The sequence below is a fragment of the Coturnix japonica genome, chromosome 18 (genome assembly GCF_054131305.1).
Source record: "Coturnix japonica strain WE chromosome 18, WE-NBRP24, whole genome shotgun sequence".
NCBI lineage: Eukaryota > Metazoa > Chordata > Aves > Galliformes > Phasianidae > Coturnix > Coturnix japonica.
Genome location: NC_140680.1, coordinates 9,361,955 through 9,381,954, shown reverse-complemented (window position 1 = coordinate 9,381,954; position 20,000 = coordinate 9,361,955). Strand labels below are relative to the sequence as shown.

General features: G+C 56.7%; 1 protein-coding gene and 1 long non-coding RNA gene across 4 annotated transcripts in view; one reads left to right on the top strand and one right to left on the bottom strand.

Annotated features, from left to right (window-relative positions):
- Nucleotides 1–2,786: 2,786 nt before the first annotated feature.
- On the bottom strand, nt 2,787–5,383 carry LOC107320298 (uncharacterized). Its single transcript, XR_001558213.3, has 2 exons — nt 5,220–5,383; nt 2,787–3,255 (listed from the first exon to the last, which is right to left on the bottom strand). It is a non-coding gene; the product is annotated as an uncharacterized LOC107320298 (long non-coding RNA).
- Nucleotides 5,384–7,393: 2,010 nt separating this feature from the next.
- PPARGC1B (PPARG coactivator 1 beta) overlaps nt 7,394–20,000 on the top strand; it is a 39,010-nt gene continuing 26,403 nt past the window's right edge. Inside the window, exon 1 of one of the 3 annotated variants that reach the window (XR_014935450.1) lies at nt 7,394–7,652. Coding sequence is in view for 2 of the 3 variants with exons in the window: in XM_015876087.3 (XP_015731573.2) it covers nt 7,569–7,652 (84 nt within the window). In the remaining variant the exon portion in view is untranslated. The remainder of the gene's footprint in view (nt 7,653–20,000) is intronic. The other 2 variants (XM_015876087.3, XM_015876088.3) reach the window with 2 other exon arrangements.

Here is a 20,000-nt window from a genome sequence, read left to right as displayed (position 1 = left end):
CCTTTGCAGACACGGACCGTCATTACTGCCTTCCCCCCACCCCTCCAGCCAGCCGCTGGCTGCTGCTGATGTCCCCGCTGTCACAGCGCTGCCAGATGAGCTCCTGGCTCACACGGTGCCCAGCTCAGCTCCATAGCACAGCCACAATACACCCTTCCCTTCTTCACAGCCCCATAGCACAGCTCTGGCTGCTGGGGATGCAGAAACGCAGCCATGTGGCCGGGCTGGGGCTGCACAGCCCATTTCTCCCCCCCGCTCCCCACTTCACATGGCCTTGGGGATGCTGAGATGTGCTGCATGCTGCAACATCAGCCTCTGCTCTGCAGAGAACACAGGGCTGCCCCACTGCCAACGTGGACCGGTGGCTTTGGAGCCACCTGAATGTGCACAGAAACCATTGGCAGCCTTAACAGGGATAATCAATCACTGTGCTCCTGCTCTGGGCCTGGCTGCTGAGGATGGCTCCCCAGAGCTGAAGGCTGGCAAGACTGGGGAGGACTGTGCTGCTGTGTCTCGAGGGGACACAGAGATCTCCTCTCTACCCTCCCTGCAGGAGGGCGGTCTGTGCCCCCCTGTGAAGGAAATGCCGAGGGAGCCAGGCATGGGATTGGTGCAGGGATCTGCAGGAAATGCCAGGCAGCGCTGATACTTTGCTCCAGGGAAAAGGTGTCATGTTCTTCCAGCCGCTGATAAAGTTAAACCCTTGATCTTGTTAAAGATTTAGTCCAGAAGGCGAGTTTAGGTAGGACGTGCACGCTGCCGGTGCAGCCCAGGCACGGGGACGGTTCTGTGCCTGTTGCCGGGCTCTGGGTGATGGAGCGGTGCCTCGCAGCTCGCCCCGTGCTCTCCGTGCTGTAACCCTATAGCCCTCGCTGCCCCTGCCGCCTCCCCGTGCTGCAGCTCAGCCAAATGCCTTGAGTGGGGGGGAGACTTTGTGCCACCGCGGTGCCAGCCTGCCCCTGACGTGACATGAGTCAGCTGGAGCAGCCCATACCGCCGTTACCCCCCACGAATAGCCGGGTGCCCCCCACCGCTCCCCATATCCCTGCTGTGTCCCTGTGGACGCCCTGGGGCAATGCACCCTTCTCTCCCTGCATGAACCATCCACCCCCCCCCCGGCAGCAGCCCACACTGCAGCCCGTCCCCTCCCCAAGGTGACCCTGTGTGTGCCGCACTCCTCGGGGCTTTCCCGAGAGCACCTGAGGTGAAGGCAGCGTGCACGGAGGGGGGTGTGTGTGCAGGGCACAGGCTGCTGGGTTTGGTGACAGCTGCCCACGGTGATAAATGGCCTAAACCCAAACCCCAAGGGCTGCTGCACCTGTGGGTGGCCGCTCATGGTTGTCACAGCAGTACTGCAAGAGCATCCCAGATCCCCCAGGTTCTGTATAGCTCCCAGCTTTAGGTGCACGCTGCTGACAAAAACCCCCTTTGTGTGCTCAGCATCCCAGCTGGAATTCACCTAAACACACCCTGGGGAGGAAGGGATGGGTGAAGGGTGGGGGGGAGGAAAGCTGCCTGCTGTTTGTTTTTGCTAATGAAGCCCCATAATCAAATCATTTCAATTTTAATTGTAAAGCCAGCAGGCAGATTTCTGTCTCCAGATGGGACGTGATAGGAATAGCTCAGGGCTGGCCACGTTTTACCCTCACCTCAGTGCACACCCAGAGGGATCCCCAAGCAGCCTGGGGAGGCACTCAGGGTTTCTTCTGCCCCCCCATCCCAGCAAAGGGACCTGCAGGCGCTGTTCTGCACCGGGTGGGAGCAGTGGAACAGGAGTTATTCCCCTGCTTTATATTTCAGGATACATGAGATTTGTTTGCAGCTTGCACTGACTGCCTTGTTTTTGGGTGTTTGGACTTGAGAATAAGAGAAGGAAAGAAAGATAAATGGGGTCCATTCTGTGTGTTTTGGGGATAAGTGCAGTGTTAGCCTCCAGCCTCAGTGGGATATGCTGAACCTGGAAACAAGCAGCTGGGAGAGGAGAAACTGTCTATACCCAGTAAGACACGTGCCATGCCCAGCTTTGTGTTTAAGCTGCTGGGATCTGGGTGCCAGTGGGTGCACCCAGAGACCTGCTCGTCTGCTGCCCAGGGCACAGCCCACACATGTGTCTGTGAGCAGTGGGAGCGCGGGCATGGAACAGCTGCTGGGAATTTAAATGACTGCCCATGAATGCTGGTTTTGTTTTGCCCCAGACGCGGCTGCGTTCTGCCTGGGAGAAGCAGCATTCAAATGTAGCCGGTCACAGAGCTCTGTCCTGCAAATAAAGCTGGTCTGGAAAATCTGGGGAGAAATGGAGCTTGAAAGGAGCCCTGGAGTGACTGCTGCCCCTGTACAGCCCTGCCAAGGGAGCAGCGGGCAGACAGGGCAGGAAATGCAATGGTGATATGGGGCTATGGGGCCATGGGGCTATGGGGTCATGTAATACATGACATAGGCACGTGGAGCCACATGGAGCTGGGAGCCAGCTGCACTCCCTACAGCCCCTGACATGCAGCCAACACAGGGCTGGGCCTGGGGAGACAATGCCATACACAGGACAGGGCCAGCAAGATTAGAGGAGAGAGCAGATGTCCAGGGACAACATGGAGGTGAAGATTTTGGCCTGGTAATTAGCTCAGGGTGGGAAATGCTGTCCTGTGACCGGGCACATGGAGATGCTGCCAGTTGCCACCACTGACTCAAAACACGCTGCCAAATGGATGCCCCAGAGATCTGGTTCTGAATGGATAAACAACATTTCTTATTACGGTTGCTAATGGGATACCAGCCCATGACAATGTAGATACTTTAATAATACAGAGTTCTTTTAATGAAGAAGCTTAACAAACTAAATTACTTCCTGACATTTGTATATGTCGTACTTGCTCATTTATGCATGCAGTAAATGAAATGAACATTACCAAACAGTTAGAAAATAACAAGTACACATGAGAAGCTCACTTGTATGAAAACAGAACCGGGCACTGCTTTGCTCAGCACACGCTGCCTCGCGTTGCAGCTGGCCATTCCATCCCCTGTGCTGCACTGCACAAAGCAGTGACGCAATGGCAGAGCTGCCCCCACTCATGGCCAAGGATTCTGCAGCTGCTGCAGTTGTGACAGCCCCGGTTGCTAAACCCCTGTAGCAAATGGTGTTTGCAGATGGAAGGCTGCAGCCCTCGCTTGGATCCTGGCCCGGAACTTCTTAGTTCATGGCAATGGTGCTTTGCACCACGCTGCACCTCCACACCTCCGCTTGGTCTGTGTGTGCACCTGTAAGTATGAGGGATGTGTGGGCAATGCACCTCGCTGCCTTCTCCCCCTGTTGTGTCACTCGGTGTGTTCGGATGTAATTCCTCTTCTGGCTCTCTGCTCATGGGAATATTCTGCCCAGCCCTGTGGCAGGCAGGTGAGCTGTGTGGCTGTGTTCCTTCCCCTCCTAATGAGCTGAGAGTGCGCAGGAGAGATGGAAATAGCCCCGGCTGACACAGATACCTGTGCAAAGCAGTAGGGGCCTGCACTTGCCTTTGTAATTGCATGCTGCATGGCGATGAGTCAGCCAGCCCTGTGCGGCGGGCAGCACGCTGCAGGATGTCTGCAGCCCTCACCACTCCAAATAGGTATCCACTGGTCTGGGGAAGTGCTATGCCCCCCAGAAAGGGGGCTCAAAGCACAGCCAGAGCACGGAGAAGCCAGCAGGGAGAAGGATGGCAGCAAGAACGTCTTGCAGCTTTTTCAGCTCTCTAGACACTTCCAAGCGGCAGGAAGGAACGTGAGCTGTGATCGTGCTGCATTCTCTCTGTTGCTATGTGCAGAACTGCTGCTTGCAGCGTTCAGGCCTGGCTGCAGGGCTCAGCCCCCAGCTGGTATTACCCACACCCTGGGACCAACCTGGGGGGATGCAGAGACCCAGTGTGCTCTTATTGCAGCTGCTGGCACAGGCAGCCCTGCAGGCAGGGATGAGGCAGGGGATGGCAGGTGACATCAATGGGATATGACACATGCTATAAGCACAGTGTGAGAGCCAGAGTGAGAGAATAAGCAGGAGGGACACAGAGCATACGGCACAGCTCCCGTCGGGCCCTGCAGGCACACAGCCTCCCAGCACCAGCGCTGCATGAGCTGCTCGTGGGAGATGCTCTGTGATGCCCAGCCCAGGTGGCATTGGGGCACAAAGCAGGAACAAGGAGCAGCCGCTCTGAGAGAGAGTGCTCCTGGGACCCCACGGAGACACTGTCCCCAAACAGGATGGGCTGCCAGCCCTGCATCATGCTGGTGCCCAGCTCTGGTGTGCAGCACAGGGAGTGGGCACACAGCTGCCGTGTGCTGCTCCCTGCAGAGATGTGAGTCAGCAGCAGCACCATGGGGAAGCAGTGGGTATCCCGGGGTCCTCACACAGCCCACGCTGCTGGCAGCAGCCCCACTGTATAGGAGCCCTTCCTGGCCTCCTCAGCTCCTTCCTCTGGGAAATTCCCATCTGTTTCAGCAGCTAATCCTCACACCCCACGTGTCTCTCTCCACAGGTTTCCTCTGCAATAATAGCCTGACTTCAGCATGTTCAGGGCTGCAGCTTTAGAGAAGAGCAGGCTGCAAAAGCAGGCTGGACCAGCAGAGCCTATGCTGGAGCAGCTCCATCCCTGTCTCTGCTGTGGGCTCAGAGCTGCAGCACGCTGAGCCCTGGGGTAGCTGTGATGCCCATTGTGCACAGGGCTTTGTGGTGCGGTGGAAGAGCAGTGGATCCCGAGGAGCAGAGCCCAGCAGATGCTCAGTGCCACATGGGGCCACCAGAACAGCCGGGAGCCCTGGGGACAGTCCCACAATGCCTCATTTAATGTATCATAGAATCATTAAGGTTGGAAAAAAACATGAAGATCATCTAGTCCAAACATCAGCCCATCACCCACGAGGGCGGCAAGGAGAACACGCCATTGAGTGGGGCTGGCGAGCTCCTGGGGAACCCCTCGCTGTACCCAGGGGGACCTGTCCCACCCCGCGCTGCTCAGCCCTTACAACATCTCTCCATCTGCAAACACAGCGGCTTGAAACCCGAGCACGAAGGCAGGCACTGGCGCTGGGTGGCTCCGGCCCTGGAGCCGCTCATTGGCTCCACTCCGCGTCCCCCGTTGGCCTTTGACAATCCGAGGGCGCTCAGCCGGCGTCCCCCCCTGACCGCTGCCCTAATGACACGGCTCGCCCTCCCAAAGGGCATATGCAGGCTTCTCCTTGTTATATTTTACCTAGGCTCTGTTATCCCCGGGGCTGACGTTGGCGTGGGAGCGGGGTTGGGGTCAGCGCTCTCAGTCCCATAGCGGGAAGGCTGCGGGGCTCCTCCTCTTGCAACGGCCTCAGCTGTCTGCCCCTCTTTGAAGAACATCAGGAAATCTCTGGTGCCTGAGATTACGAGAGGTGGAGAGAGCAAAAACCAGCTTGTCAGGCACGGCTGGCCGTATCACGGGACAGAAAGCGTCACTGCTTGGGGACGTTGGCTCCTTTGGGGCTGGGGCTGGAGGGCAGCAGTTGGAGAAGGGCCTATCTGCCCTGGCAGAGGGCTGAGAGCTGCAAACTGTGGTCAGCACCTCTTTAGTTACAAGAACCAGCGGGACTTGAGCTCTGCCAGCCCTCCTGACTGCAAAACTTGGGTTCTGATTTAGAGAGAAGTCACAAACAACTGATAGTGAAACTGCGCGATGCTCTGCGTGCAGACAGAGAAAGGAGCACGCGCACAGCGAGCACTGCATCCTATTCACACCACCCTGGGCAGGACATGCTTTGTCTCCATCTGATTGACTTCTGAGGAAGCAGAACAAAGCAACGAGACATCTTGTCCTCCTTCACCACCCCCCTGGAGCTCCCCATTCTATAGGGGAAAAGCACCAACCAGCAGAGAGAAGCGCTGGGGCTGTGAGAAAGCCCAGAGAAAGCAGGAGCAGAGGGAGCATCCAAGCACCAGCACGCAGCCACATCAACAGCTGTGCTGCATCCCCCAGGATCCTGTCGGACCCCAGAGGCACAGCCAGCAGCACATCCCCCCTGCGAGGTGTCCCTGTTGTGTTCCTCCTGCACTGTCCTCCATTCACCTCCTGGCACAAGGGCCTGTCCCCAGCTGGCCTTGCCCAGGTTTGCAGCCAAATGGAGCCCGGTGCAGAGGAGCAGTTGGGTGGTGTGAGCTGTGCTTGGCTTTGCTCTGCTCCTTGGGTGCTTGCATGCCCAGCTAGGAGAGGTGTCTTTGAAACACAGGGCAATATAGGCTGGAGTTTTGAGCCTTTTATAAATGATTCCCGTAGATGGTTACTTCCCATTTGAGTGCAGCTCGTATAAAGGAAATCACAAGATACATGAAGGAGAACCTCACTTGTCATTCAACAGATCCCTCTTGAAAGCCCACATTCAGCGTGAGGCCCCCAGCAAACGCTGCTGCTGGCAGATCAGCTCTCCCTGTACTGCATGCAAAGGGGCATTAGGGCCGCACTGCAGGACCCTGGGAGCACAGTCCCCCTCTGCAGGAAACCACCCATGTCCCAGAGCCATTTCCTGCTCCCTCCTGCCATATGCAGTGATCTGGGCTGCAGGAAGCGCTCTGGGGAATGGAGCCCCTGGGGAAGGGAAGTTTTACTGTGGTGAAAAGAGCCTTGGGTTGCAGTGCTCCTTAATGGTAATCAGTACTAAAGCAGCACTGAATGGGGAAGAGCTTTGGTAGCTTCTCTCTCACTTTTTCCACCCGAGCTGCAGAACCCCACGTCCCAGCTCTCACCAACCTAGTGCTGCCTGTGACATCTATTGAGGCAGAGCTTGGGGCACAGGGAAACCCAGAGCTGCTGCTGCCGAAGGGTCTGCAAAGAACCTTTGGAACAAGAGCAAGGAGGGAATGCTGATGTGCTGATGGGCAGCAAGGCTTGGCTGCTGGAGGAAGGGACCCAAAGCCATCAGAACACAGCACATCCCTCCCCACCTCATGGCCTTGCCACATCAGCAGTTGGACACGCTGGTGTCCAGCACTGAGCCCTCTGATGGGACTGGAGGCTGTAGCCCCATGAGCTGCAGGCGCTGCCACTCGGCTGATTGGGCAGCAGCTAATTCAGGCTGCAGTAGGGAGCCCTGCTCCTTCCCGTGTAATTGCAAACAGGGTAAGCAAATAGAACATTCGTGAGATTTTCGTCCCGTCATCAATTATTTCTAACAGGGCTTTTAGCGTGCATATACCTCAAAACCTGAGACAGAAAATGATACACGTGACATCGAGATGCCCACTGTAGACACACCGCTGAGTCGAAGTCCCCCGGAGCAGCTCTCCCTCCCGGGACCCCCACCCCGCAGCCCCGCTCTCCTGCAGCCCCCCGTGACGCCCCCCGCGGGCGGTGCAGCTCAGACCCTCCCGTCGCAGCGCTGCCCCACGAGCGACCGCGGCTCTGCGGATCCCCCCGTCGGGGCGGCTCGGTGCCGTCTCCCCCTTCTCTCCGCCGCCCCCCCCGGCTCCCGCAGCCGGCGGGCGGGGGCTGCTGCCGGCTCCGCCCCGCCGGCCGCCCGGCTCCTCGCCGCCGCGCCTGCTGCATGCTCGGTGCCGCCTCAGCCCCAGCCGGAGGTGGAAGATGGCGGAGCCGGGGCCGGACTGCGGAACCCTGCTCGACGAGGCGCTCTCCTCCTTCGTCTTCAACTACCTCGCTGACAGCCAGGTGGGGAGGGCGGCGGTGCCGTGCGGGAGGAGCCGGCGCGGAGCCCCGCGGAGCGGCGTGAGCCCCAAGGGGGGACCCCGGCTCCGCACCGCCGGCTGCTCGGGAGCGATATTAGGGGAGGGGGCTGCGGGGCAGCGCCGCATCGCGATGCAGCGGCTCCGGCCCCCGCTTTCAGCACCACTCGCACGTGGACTCCCGGCAGCCCCGGATCTCCGTTCCCCGTGCGCGTGGGGAGAACGGAAAGACGGAGCTGCAGCTTCTTCGGCCGCGGATTGAGGGGCAGCGGGACACGCCGGGGGGGCTGCGGGGGGCTGAGCGGTGGGGGCGATAGGAGCCGGGCTGCGGGATGAGTCATGCCGAGCGTCAGTTGCACGCATACGGGTTGGGATCTGGGGGATGGAGGGGATGGGAAGGGGGGGGGGGTTGCGGCTGGGAAAAGGGGCTTCGTGCTGCGAACCGGCTGCTCCAAAATCTGGATCGGCTCCCTCCTGCACGGAGCTGGGTATTAAAATCAGATTAAGGCTCCTTGGCAGCTCCCGCACAATCACGAGAGCGAGCTGTGCTCGCTATAGGGCTCGCATGCTTTTCCATTTTGGGGGGTGGAAGAGAGGCACTATACAATAATCTGGTCGGCAGCGAGAGCCGTGGCCGATCTGGAGCACCACGGTGCATTTCACAGCCGGGTTGCTGAGGCCGGTGCAAGTGGGAAGAGTTTTCTACAGTTATATATCAACCCTCCAGCCCTTCACTTTCATAACCCCAGATTACAAAATAGCTTCGATTGTGAAGCGAGCGGATTCATCCCAACCCATGCTCTCTCACCAGTTTAACTTTGGGATTGCACACAGCAGGAATATGTCGGGTGTGTGTGTGTGTGTGTGTGTGTGCGTGGGGGGGAGAACGGGACACACGGGGACTAATCCTGCTGTTTGGGTTCCAAACAAACAAGCTCTCAGGACTTGGTAAATCAGATTTGTCCCTGGTGCGTGTGCCAGACACAACCAGGCAGGTCTTGCCACCAGCTGGATGGATGTGGTCCTGGTGCCCGCCCCATGTGCTCCTGCCTGGCACAGGACACGGGTGCTTTGCTGGGGGCAGAGCAGTGGATGGCAGCTCTGGCTCTTAACGAAGAGCTGATGACAGGTTGCTTGCAGCAAAAGGGTCAGGGAGGGTGAGAAGTGGGCTGAGGAGGTTTTGTAAGCAGTTTGCGTTCTCTGCTTCGGATGGATTTATTATTGCTGTGGGGAATGCTTGGCTGGAGGAAGGAGGCAGGTTTGGAGGGTGTTGTCCCCCAAAGTGCTGCTACGGCTCCCAGCAGCACAGCTGCTCTCTAGGCAGGTGAAAGTTCCTGGCTCTGCTTCCCAGCATTACGCTGTGTGCTCTCAGTGGCTCTAGACCCAAGCACAGAGCTCGTGTGATTGTAGCGTGTGTCTGAAGGGCTGCTTCGTTTTGCTTTCCTGGTCAGCATTTGACATCTCAATCAAGAAATCTTCTTTTTATTCCCACAAAAAGGGGCTGTTAAGGGAAAAAGGAGATCCCGATGATTGTCATCCTTCTCTGGTGTGAAACCACCATGTTTTGAGCACCCCCTGCAGAATTTGGGACCGTGAAATGGCCTGTGATGAAATAAAACCATTTTTTATGGCGTCTCGTGAAATAAGACTGCTGCGCTTGTGGCCTCTTTTTCCTTCCCTCTCCTCTATGTGCGTGATGCTGGAGGGAGTGCTGTGCGTGCACATGGGGTCAGTGCTGATCTGACGTCTGCCGGCCATATAATGTTACCGGCAGCAAACGGATCCGTGCCGACTGCAGCAGGTCCCGGCAGCGCCATGCAGCCCGTGGTGGAACAGATATTGCATTTTCCTTCTGTCCCCCACGTGTGTAGAAGGGTTAAAGCCTGGTGTGAGAACAGAAGGAAGGAAGGAGGGGGAAGGAAAAGAATAAAATAATAAACCCCCCCTCCCTGGGGCTGATTTGCATACATTTGCTTAAGGAAGGACTAAGTTGTAAGTGTGCTGTTCGTGTACCTTCACCTCTGATGAAACCGCAGTGGCAGCTCCTGCTGCTGTCACATGCTTTCTCCAGAGCTGGAGCCGGAGGCGGGCCCCACGCTCACCACTGACGTCCCTCCCCACTACTACTGTACAGCCCTGCTTACAACTGGGTGCTGGCTGCTCATTGAAGCCCGAAAGCTGTTTCTGCACAGTCCCTTGTGCTTCAGCATGGGATCAGATTATCCTAAGTGGCTGTGGTGTCAGGAGGCCGTGAGATCACGAATATCACCCGTTTCCTCTGTGGAAACCTTGAGGAATTCCAACTTTTCCCCTGCTGTCTCTCCCCACTCCCTCCTTCACAGTGGGTTTTGGGTGAGGAGTGGCTCAGTGTTGGTGGTCAGTGCTCTGTGGTAGAGGGACCCTCAGGAGGGCTCTCGGGAGATGCACAGTGAAGGTTTAACGTGGGTATCTGCATCCATCCCTTCCTCATATGGGCTTGTGCTGAGGTTGCCTGCGAACCTCTATTTACATATTGAGGACAGCGATGATTCACCTGCAGCCTGCATTGCTACACAGAGAAAATCAGGGCTTCTCACTCCAAACGTGCCTTTCTCCTGCTGTCCCCTTTCCTTTCTAACGGCAACGAAAAAGTGATTTTGTTCTGCAGTAACTCAGAATGGGCCCATCTGATCCATTTTGTGCAACCTCGCTGCAGTGGGCAATGGAAGGTGGCAGCAGGTGCTGGAAAGTGGCATCCTTGTGGCTCTGCAGGGAGCATGGGCCTCAGCATCCCTGCAAGAAGCAGGAGCACTGTGCTTCTATGGCTTCGATTTGTTTTAAACCCCCCCAGTGAAGTGCAGCAGGGAAAAACAGTAACAACAGGCAGCTGCTGGGAGAGATGCTCAAAGATCATGTGAGCTGAAATGCTATATTCCCTCCTTAACTTCTCAGCCTCCCACTAACAGCTTAATCCATTGATGAGTGCAGGGAGCACACTCACTGAAGCCCTCGGCTGCGCATCAGGTGGATCAGTATTGGTAGTAATGAAATGAATGTGTCCCTAATTTCTGACAGTCCTCTCTGAGCAGGATGATGCTGTGCTTTGTGTGTGTTGAGCTCTGGATGGTGAAGGCAGGCACTGGCTCTGGCAAAACTGTCTGTGTAGCTCAGGTCGTGGGGCCCATGCTGTTGATGCTCTCACCTTGCTGGTTGCTGCTGGGTTGCGGTACAGATGTATGAGGATGTGGCCGTCAGCATTGGTTTGCTTACAAGGCAGGATTCCTGCAGCCATGTGCATTGCAGCTTCAGGTACGGAGGAGATGGAGAGTGCAGCAGGAGCAGGAAGAGGATGGCTGGCCCTCAGGAGGGCTGTGTGCAGCCTGTTCTCAGCCCTGGCTTTGGGCCCCAGCAGAACCCTTCCCTCCACCTGCCTGCACATCCTACCCTGCTCCCATGCTGTAATGGAAAGGCACCTCTCCAACAGGTGAATAATTAAGGTCTTAACCTCATGCCTCTAGCAAAGGGAGCTTTGTGAAAGAGACTGATTTCTCTCCCACATTAACCTTTCCAATGTCAAAAGCCTCTTTGTAGTTAGAAACTCGGCTTGCTCCCGCACTTAAGTGCTGTCAATTGAAAATGAAACATGTCCTGGGGGGCCACGGGATGCCCTTCCTCCCCACAAACCCCCTCTTTAGTGTGTGCAGGGCTGGGGATATGGACATCTGTGAGGCTGTGCCACTTGAGGCTTTCCCTGTGGTGGGGCAAGAGGAGCCTGCATTTGTCAGAGGAATCCACTTCGGCCCCCGCTTGGCGGCTGAGCCCCGCTCCATGGCAACCCCGTGCAGGCTTTCATTTCTCGTGACGGTTTGGCGGAACGAAAGCGATTTAGCAGAGGAGGAATTTTGCACGCTGCCTGCATGGAGAGATGGGCTGGGGCATCACTCACCTGCACCCCAAGTGCGGGTGAATGCAGGCAAAGGGATGCCCTGCTGCTTGCACCATGTGCAAAGGGACGTGGGTGCTGATCGTGGTTGTCACGAGCCAAAGACTAAAGGTTGAAGTTAATGGTGCAGATGGTCAGGTGGGGTGAGCTGACCTACTTTGGGAGGCAGCCGTGCTGCTGTGCCACCCAGGTAATGGTCCGGCCACTGTGTTCTCCTTCACTTATCACTCAGCAGTTCTGCTCTTCAGCACTTTTCTTGAGTTCCGGCCATGGAATCACAGTAATTATTATTTATTTATTGGCTTTTCTTATGTATCCGTGTAATGGGAGCTTCCAAGAAACGCCACGGACTTTGCATGGATCTGGCAATGCTTGCAGTGCCAACAGCGCTGTCCTCATGTGCCTCCACTGCAAAGGCAGCGTGCAGCTCTGAGCTGCAGATTGTTGCATCAAACACGATCATGGCTGAACTAAGACAAGGCAAAATGAAAGCTAGAAAGCTCTGCTTTGGCTGAGTAAGAGCTGAAAAGTCCCCGTGGTTCTCAATGCAGTGCCTTGTGTATTGGCTGGTGGGGGTGCGAGACTGATGCAGCTCATGGGCTGTATGCAAAGGCCCCATCCAGTAGCCAGACTTAACCTTTGATCACTCCTGGCTCCTGGGCAGATGTCTGGGGCTTAGAGAAAATGCTTTGCTTATCTCACTTCCCGCTGACCTGAGACAAAGCCGCAGGCGCTGGGTGCTGGGCACCTCCCAAGTGCCCTGTACCTGGACAGAGCAGCTCTGCGGGTTGGAGGATGCTGCTGTGCACAGCGTTCTGAGCGCTACAAAGACCTTGCTGAAGTGGCACAGAGCTTCCTACATCCCTTCCCTTTACAGCCGGTCAGCTGGTGAGGGGATGCACAGTGCTTCCCCTCCAGCAGGGACCACAGAGCAGTCCCTGGGCTGGGGGCTGCGGTGGGAAAGACACTGATGGCCTCGAGGGCTGATGTGACACTTCGGTGTTCCCGTGGCACTCAGCGGCACATGCTTGATAGGGATGTTTTTGTGCTGAGGTGGCTGAGGATGAAACGAGTGCCCGGAGCTCTCGCAGCGCATCCGATTGCAGAGACAGCGGTATCTTTACTGCCATGCATTTTCTAAATTCTTCCTCTGTGCTGCCTCTGCTCCGTGAGCTGACCGCCTGCAGCGACACGGCCGAGGCAGCCCCTGCTGTTGAGGCAGCGCTGCTCGGCAGGCACCTCCGCTCCCGGTTCAGTTTGCATGAAGTTCCTCGCTGCTGTCGCTTTGCTTCCTGACCATTGTTCAGGAGGGCTGCGGGAGCACACGGGGCCCAGGCAGATGGGGGGAGGTGGGGGGGTGGGAGGTGTCATCCTTTCCCCCCCCCTCCGTCCCCCCTCACCAGCCAAAAGCCGCTTCCCCACCCAGTCCCCGAGGAGTCCTCATTTCCTAATTTTTGCGCACATCAAGAGCGAGGAAATCCTGTGGCAGGGGGAGATAGAGGGGAGAGGACGGAGCATTCTGCCACGGGGAGGGGGCTGAGAGGCAGCTGCATAGTATGTGCTGCGGGTGGGGGGGGAGCACAGCCAGAAGGGAGCCTGGCTGCCACTCAGCACAGCTTCTTCTGCCCGGATAAGGCTTTTCATTTCACCTCCTGCAAATGACAGCTGGGGATCTGGCCGTCCTGTGGTGTCCCCACAGCTAGAGCAGCACTTGAGCACAGTCAGGACGCAGGGAGCAGTGCAGAGCACAGGCAGCACGCTCAGTGGAACCCAGCCTGCATCCTGCTTACTGAATCCTCACTTTGCTTTTAGCCCAGCAGGGTCGGTGGGAGCAACGTATGTTGTTTTTTCTCAAGAAAATGCAAGTTGGCTGTGAGGTGTGTCGGGAAGCGCTGCAGTGGGAGCCTGCTATGACCCTGTGTGTGCATAGGGGCCAGGTAAGGGCTGGGAGCAGCCCTGGCTGCAGCTGCAGTAGTGACTGGATACACACTTGTGTGACAGCAGCGGGCCACAGGTGTGAAGCATAACTCACATGACTGCCATTGGTTTTCCTTTTGCCCTGTGAGCATCGCATGTGGGTAGTAGTTTCACTGCCCCCTGTGCACCAATCAGGACACTGCTGCCATGGCCCTGCATCACCTTGGATGTTCTCCATGCAGAATATGTGCTACCCTGTCTCTTTGCTATAAGGGTGAGTGCTGCAGGCTGCACATGGGGAGCCCACCCGGGATCCTGGTGGGGCAATTCTTTGCCTGACCTCAGCACTGGTGGCTGGAGGCAGAACGGGGCAGTGATTTGAGCAGGCACAGCTGGCCGTGCTTTTCCCTCCCTGCAGAGGTTGCCCACCTGGCACCCATGGTGAACTTTGTTCCAGCTGCAGTCCGTGTCCTCCAGTTTCCCAGGACTCTCACAGCCTCAGTGCAAATGTTTGCAGCTTTCACGGCCCTTCACTGGGAGCTAATTAAGTTTAGCCTTGCTGCTGGCTCTCTTTAAACCGCAGTGCTTAGCTACTTCCCTGCCTCATCCCTGCAGCCTGGCTGGGAGCAGCGTGCAGCTCATGGGCACGCTCAGCACCTCGGGGTGAGCAGGATTTTAAACCTTCCCTGGAGCAGCATAAGCCTGCAGAGCTGGAACTGAAGCTTTGAAGCAGCCAGCAGCACAAATCCCTGTGAGTAGGCATGAACACAGGTAGTCACGACCTAACCACGCTAATAACGAGAAGAAACAATTGCAACTGTGTTTCTCAAAAAGGAAGTTTCTCTGCATATTTGGGCCCCACCAGGATACTGGCACATGATTTTTTTTTTTGGGTACTAAAACCTATTAGTCAGAACTCAGGCCTTATGAAAACTCTGCGGTTTTCTCAGTCTGAAAGGCTGGATGGTGTTAGAGCTGGTTTTGTTTTGTTCTTTGCTGTCATGTCCTTTTAGGAAGGAATATGTGTGCCTATTTATATGTTTATTTTGAAAATGAAAACACTTGGTGCAAAGCCTCCTGCTGTGCGTGCTACCAAACAGCGCTGGTCTGGCGGCTGCTGTTCGTGTGACTGCAGCACGCAGACCCCAGGAGCCCCCACCCTTTACCCCCACGGGCTGGAATGAGAAGCAGTGGGTGTGTGGGACACGCTCATGCACGTGTGTCTCCTCCTCGCCGAGCACAGGCTTCGGGATATGGAAGTCGATGCAAGAGGAAGGAAGCCAGGAGCCGAGAGGGGTGGGAGGTCGTGGGGAGCTGTTTGGGCAAGCACAGGCAAGGAGGGCTGGAGCTGCTGGCTTGGTTTGCTGTTCCATCTGTAAAGCTTGGGGTGCCTCCTCTCTGCTGCTTGCTCCTCCTGTGCTGCCCATGGGGATGGCTTCCTGCCCTGAGGACCTATTGCAGGGCTGGGGCTGAGCAGCTGTGCTGGCATGGCGGGGTGGCACCTGGGGACATGGTGAAATTCTGCATGCTGAGATGGCAAAGTGGCACTCAAGGATATGGCAAGCTGCTCTTCAGGACACGGTGAGGTGCCACTTGGTAACATGGCAGCTGGGGTCCTGTCCTGGGGTGGGGGGTTCCCTTCATCCCAGCCACTTCCCCCATATTGCCACTGGAGCCGTGTGTCTCTGTGCCATGTGCCAACCTGCCTGTTGATGCTGGGGAGCACAGCCCCAAGTCCAACAGAAAGTGAAGGCAGATCACTAGGGAGCAGGGACCGTCCCTGGCTCTGCTGCTCTCTCATGGCAGCCTAAGGTCCTTTTAAGTTTCCCTCTGTATTTATGTAACCCAAACTAACTCTTTTTGGAAACAGCCTCTCCGTCTCATTTAGATACCTAAATATAGCTGCCACTGTTGTGGGAGGATTAGCCTGAGAGTGCAGCGGAGGGGCTGGGACCTTTGCGGACAAGTTCTGTGGGGAGCTCAGACCTCTCGCACTGACCTCCATGTCTGTTCCCTGGCCATGGCTCACATGAAGTGGGGGAGCAGCATGCAGCCTGCTGGATCCAAGCAGCAGATTTTTCTCTAGATGTCTCACTGCCTTTTGAGGTGGGAGCCCATCTATGCCCAAACATGCTGTTTGTTTGCTTCCCTTGGAGGAAGGCGCCAGATTGAGAACCACACGGAGCAAAGCTTATAGCTGCAGGCAAAACCTGCAGTCCTGTGCTGTGAAGGGGACTGGTACAGGGGGTGATAACTTAGGGCTGCTGGAGCAGAGCCACCAAATGAGACATGGGTCTGGGCAGCGGGAAGGGAAGGGAAGAGGAGCAAAGGTCTTTCTGTCCTTAGGTGGCTGGGGCACTGCACACATCAAAGCCTTGAGCTTGTTTAATGAAAGATGTGTGATCTGCCCCTTTGAAACGTCAAGCCAAAACACCTCTTAGAAGCCCATTTCCCCTTGGCAGGTCTGTCCTCAACAGGTCCTGATGGTGGCCTTTCCTGTGCCATTGGGACCACGTGCTTGACAGGGCCACATGTGGGGACAGTGGTAGGTGTGGCTTTGGGAGGCCCCATCACCCTCAGTGTTGGTGGCCTCCTCAGCTATGTGCTGCATTGGACCTTGATAACATGGAGGTGAGATGGAGGAGGCTGTACATCCAGCATCCAGCCGGGCAGAGGGCCCAGAGCGTCCCCAGGATCCTGGAGCTGCTCTGGCAGATGGCTGAAACCATTGCGCCCCGCTCTGAAGAATACAAATGTGCGGCAGATACGGTTACCCATCCCCGAGAGCAGTGTTAGCTTTCATCTAGATCGATATCCCTGCCTGCCCACGTCTGCTGGAGCACTCAGCTGGCAACTCAATGCCAGCCAGGACCAGACACCCGCCAGGGCTGGGCTGCCCGCTCCCGGTCCGTCTGTCCGTCTGTCGCAGCGTGCGGGCAGAGCCAGAGCCGACCACAGCACCGCCGCTGCGCTGTCGGACTCCGTCATGCGTAAAATGTAATAAATAGGGCCATAAGCCTTTTACGAAGTCTATTTCCACTCTTGGATCTGGGATTTAATGCATGGCTGCTTAGCGAGGCTGAGGATTTCAGGGGTCAGCGAGGCTAATTGCAGCGCTGTGCAGAAGGGCCGCGCTGCAGGGCCTCATGTGGGCAGGAGGTGGTGATGGGGACCTGACGGGGGGAACGCGGCTCCCACCCTCCCTGTCTCCACTCCAGGGCCTGGAATGCAGCCACCACACACAGCCACTTGGCCTGGGACCCCTGAGAAGTGCTGGCATCACTTTTGGGTTGGGGACCGTGGCAACTGGATCCAGCCCCAGCAGCTCCTGTAGCTGGAGGGCTGCACGCTGCCCATGCAGGCTCCAGTACCAGGTAGTGCAGGCTGGGCTGTGCTGGAGTTGTCCCTGCAGCCACCAGGAGTGACAAAGCCGCTCTGGGGTACAGCACCAGCCAGGTGCTGTGTGCATGGTCAGGATGGGGCTGGCTGTCAGCGAGGGAGAGATGGCACAGGGACAACCACAGCCAGCATGAGGGGGACCCAGATGCCCAGAGGCTGTTGTGCTGGTGAGGCTGTGCTGCAGATGGAGGATGCCAGCTCCGCTCAGTTACTTTCCCTGCTGATCCCGTCATCTCCATCTTGCACCGAGTGCTGAAGTTGTCATGGAAACCAGCGCAGCGGCGGCATGGCCCACAGCTCCTGTGTGAGATGTTGCAGCCGGCCCAGGCCTGCAGCCATGGCAGGTGGCGGGCTGGCTGCTGGTGCTGGCCATCATTGCCTGTCCGTGTGCCTCTGGGGCTCTGCTGTGCTTCATGGCTCTGCCATGCAGCATCACTTCCCTGGAGCTGTGGCAGGGCCTGTTCCATCAGTCCCAGGGGAGAGCCGTGCAGAAAGCAAGAAGAAAACCAGAAAAACCCCTATAGTATCACTATTAATAGCACCTTTGTACGAAGTTATCTTTAGCAGTGCTGTTCCACCTCCACTCACAGCAGTGATTGCGCAGCCCCAGCTCCTCACCGTGAGCCCCATTGCTCGGGGCAGTGCAGGGCCCAGGCTGGGCTCACCCTGCCACCATCTGCAGCTGCTCCCCAGTGGTTCGTGGGAGACCGCCTGCAAAGCCCTCCCTGCAGTGGGAAATGGAGCAGGATTCTTTTCCAGGGTTCGTTTCTCTCTGGTGGCTCCAGCTGTGAACTCTGCTTGCCTTTGCCTCTCCTCCCACGTCGCCCAAAGGCTTCCTCCCTGGAGCATCTCCACTGGGGGCCCGCAGCAGTGCTGGGACCATGCATGGTGAGCAGAGGAGGCAGTGCCGCAGCTTGACTGTCTGGGCTGGAGCAGACATTTTCCACTCATATTTCAGGGCGTGTTCTCATTGCTTTCAAGCTCTGCTGCCGCCTTCATCCACCTCCAGGCTCCCGCAGACCCTGGGAGGATGTGGGGCTTTGATGGTCCTCTGGGCTGTGCCATTCAACCCAATGCTTTGAGGCAGGATAGCACAGTGCCTGCAAGGGAAGGGCGGCTTTGTCCTGTTCTTGAACTCCGCAGCCCCAGAGTTTCTTGGTTCCTGGACTAATCCATTCTTGCTTTTAATAAGCTGCCTCTTTTGAGTGCTTTTCCCTAATAATCAACCCTCTGGGCTTGGGGTAGAGGCTGGAGATGTTCAATTGCTGACAGCCTGACAGAGGCTGCAAAGTGCCTCCTCCCAGCTGAGTGGTGGGTCGCTTTGACACAACCTCTTCTTGTCATTGCAGCCCTTGGCCCCAGCCATGGAGCTGATCCTAGCACTGGGTTTTACTGTGTCCAGCTGGGGAGGAAGGAGAGAGATGGTGGGCAGCTTGCATCGAGGAAAAGCATTGCCTTAGAACTGGAACAAGCTGGGCCCACAGGGTCTGAAAGCAGGCTGCAGCCTTCCAGCATCACACTCAGGCTGTTCATGCAGCCCTACCAGCCAAACCCACGCGCTCTTTGTGGATGGGCATGCCTGCGCCGCGGGCTTGGCAGTGCACTGCCAAGCCTTAATGATGGGGTTTGAGCTTGCTCTGTGTGTGCTCAGGAGCTTGGGCAGCTGCTTTTGATAAATGGAAATCTCCCTCCCGCGGGCCTGTTCTGTGCAGGGTGTGCACATGGTTTGCAGCTGCAGGCTCTTGGGAGCATCTGTCCAAAGGACGTTGGTCCCAAGTGGTCCCTCATCCCATGGTATCTGCCCTGACCAACCTGGAAGCTTGGGGTGACTTCTATAAGGATTGGTCTCGGTGGTGCCTCTGTAACATGACAGCGTTTCATGTCTGCCACAGTGGAGGCTGAGCAAGGCTTTGTCTCTGGGCCGTCATTTCTAGGGTGGCAATGATGCAAGGCGAGAAGGTGCTGGTGCTGAAGCTGCTTGGGTTGTTCCATTTATATTTAGCTGACCCACTTGCTGAGCGGGACACTGAGGGTCGGGGAATGGCTGACACTTCTGGGGCAGGATTTGTCCCCTGTGGGAGCAGCCTGAGCATGAAATAAGGAAGCAACCCTTTGGTGGGAGCAGGGGAACCTGGGGTGTTCTCCCGAAAAGAGCTGCTTCTCATTTGTTGCTGCCCTTGCCAAGTGGAGTGGACACGGTGTTCCCATGCAGCAGCCTCCCTGGGGTTCCTTGGCTCTGAGCGCCGAGCTGGCGGGGCTGGCACACCTGGGGAAAGGCATGTCCCCAAGGTGGGTCAAAGCAAAATGTTTGCTGAGGAAAAGGAAATTAATTATAGGAGCTTTGCTTTCCAAGCAACTGGAAAGGCCGATGTTTTTTTCTCTTGGCTGATAAACTAATTGTAAGGACAAAACCTCAACAAAAGCAATGCTCTTAAATGCTTTCTTAATTAATAATTCTCAATAATTAGTTGACGTCAATGGCCAATAAACATTTCAAAGAAAGGAAGTTGCAGTTAAGTGCTTGATACCTCTGTTCCTACAATCACCATGCTTGGGTTCTTGAAGCTTTGATGAATCCAACAATAAAACACGGGGAGGGCCAAGGCTGATGTTTGTGAAGGAAAGAAATTAGCAGGAAGGTGTTACGCCTGTCTTTAATGAGGAGGGCAGCTGAGCAGCCACGTGGTCCTGCTGCCCACCAGCGCAATGGCAGCACCCAGTGGGTGGCACCAAGGGTGCAGCTGAGCTCCACCAAACCCTGTTGCCCCCACTTGTGCCCCACAGCCTTGTGTGGGCACTGGGGGCTGCTTTCCTGGGGCAGCACAAGGGGCAGAGCAGCAACTGTCTGGGGAGTGCTGCTGCTGAGTACCCTGGATCCATGGGGGGCACTGCTGTGATTTCATCCTGTGGACACTCGCTTTGTGCTGCCTCCTCCTCCTCCTCCGCCTCCGCCTCCGCCTCCCTTTTCTTCTCCTTCTCATCTTCTTCTTCCTTCTCCTCCCAGTGATCCATCCTTAGAGCAGCACCCCCCAGGGCCTGACAGCACAGCTAGGTGCAGTTTGTGGGTGCTGTGGGCACCCTTCTGCATCTGATGTT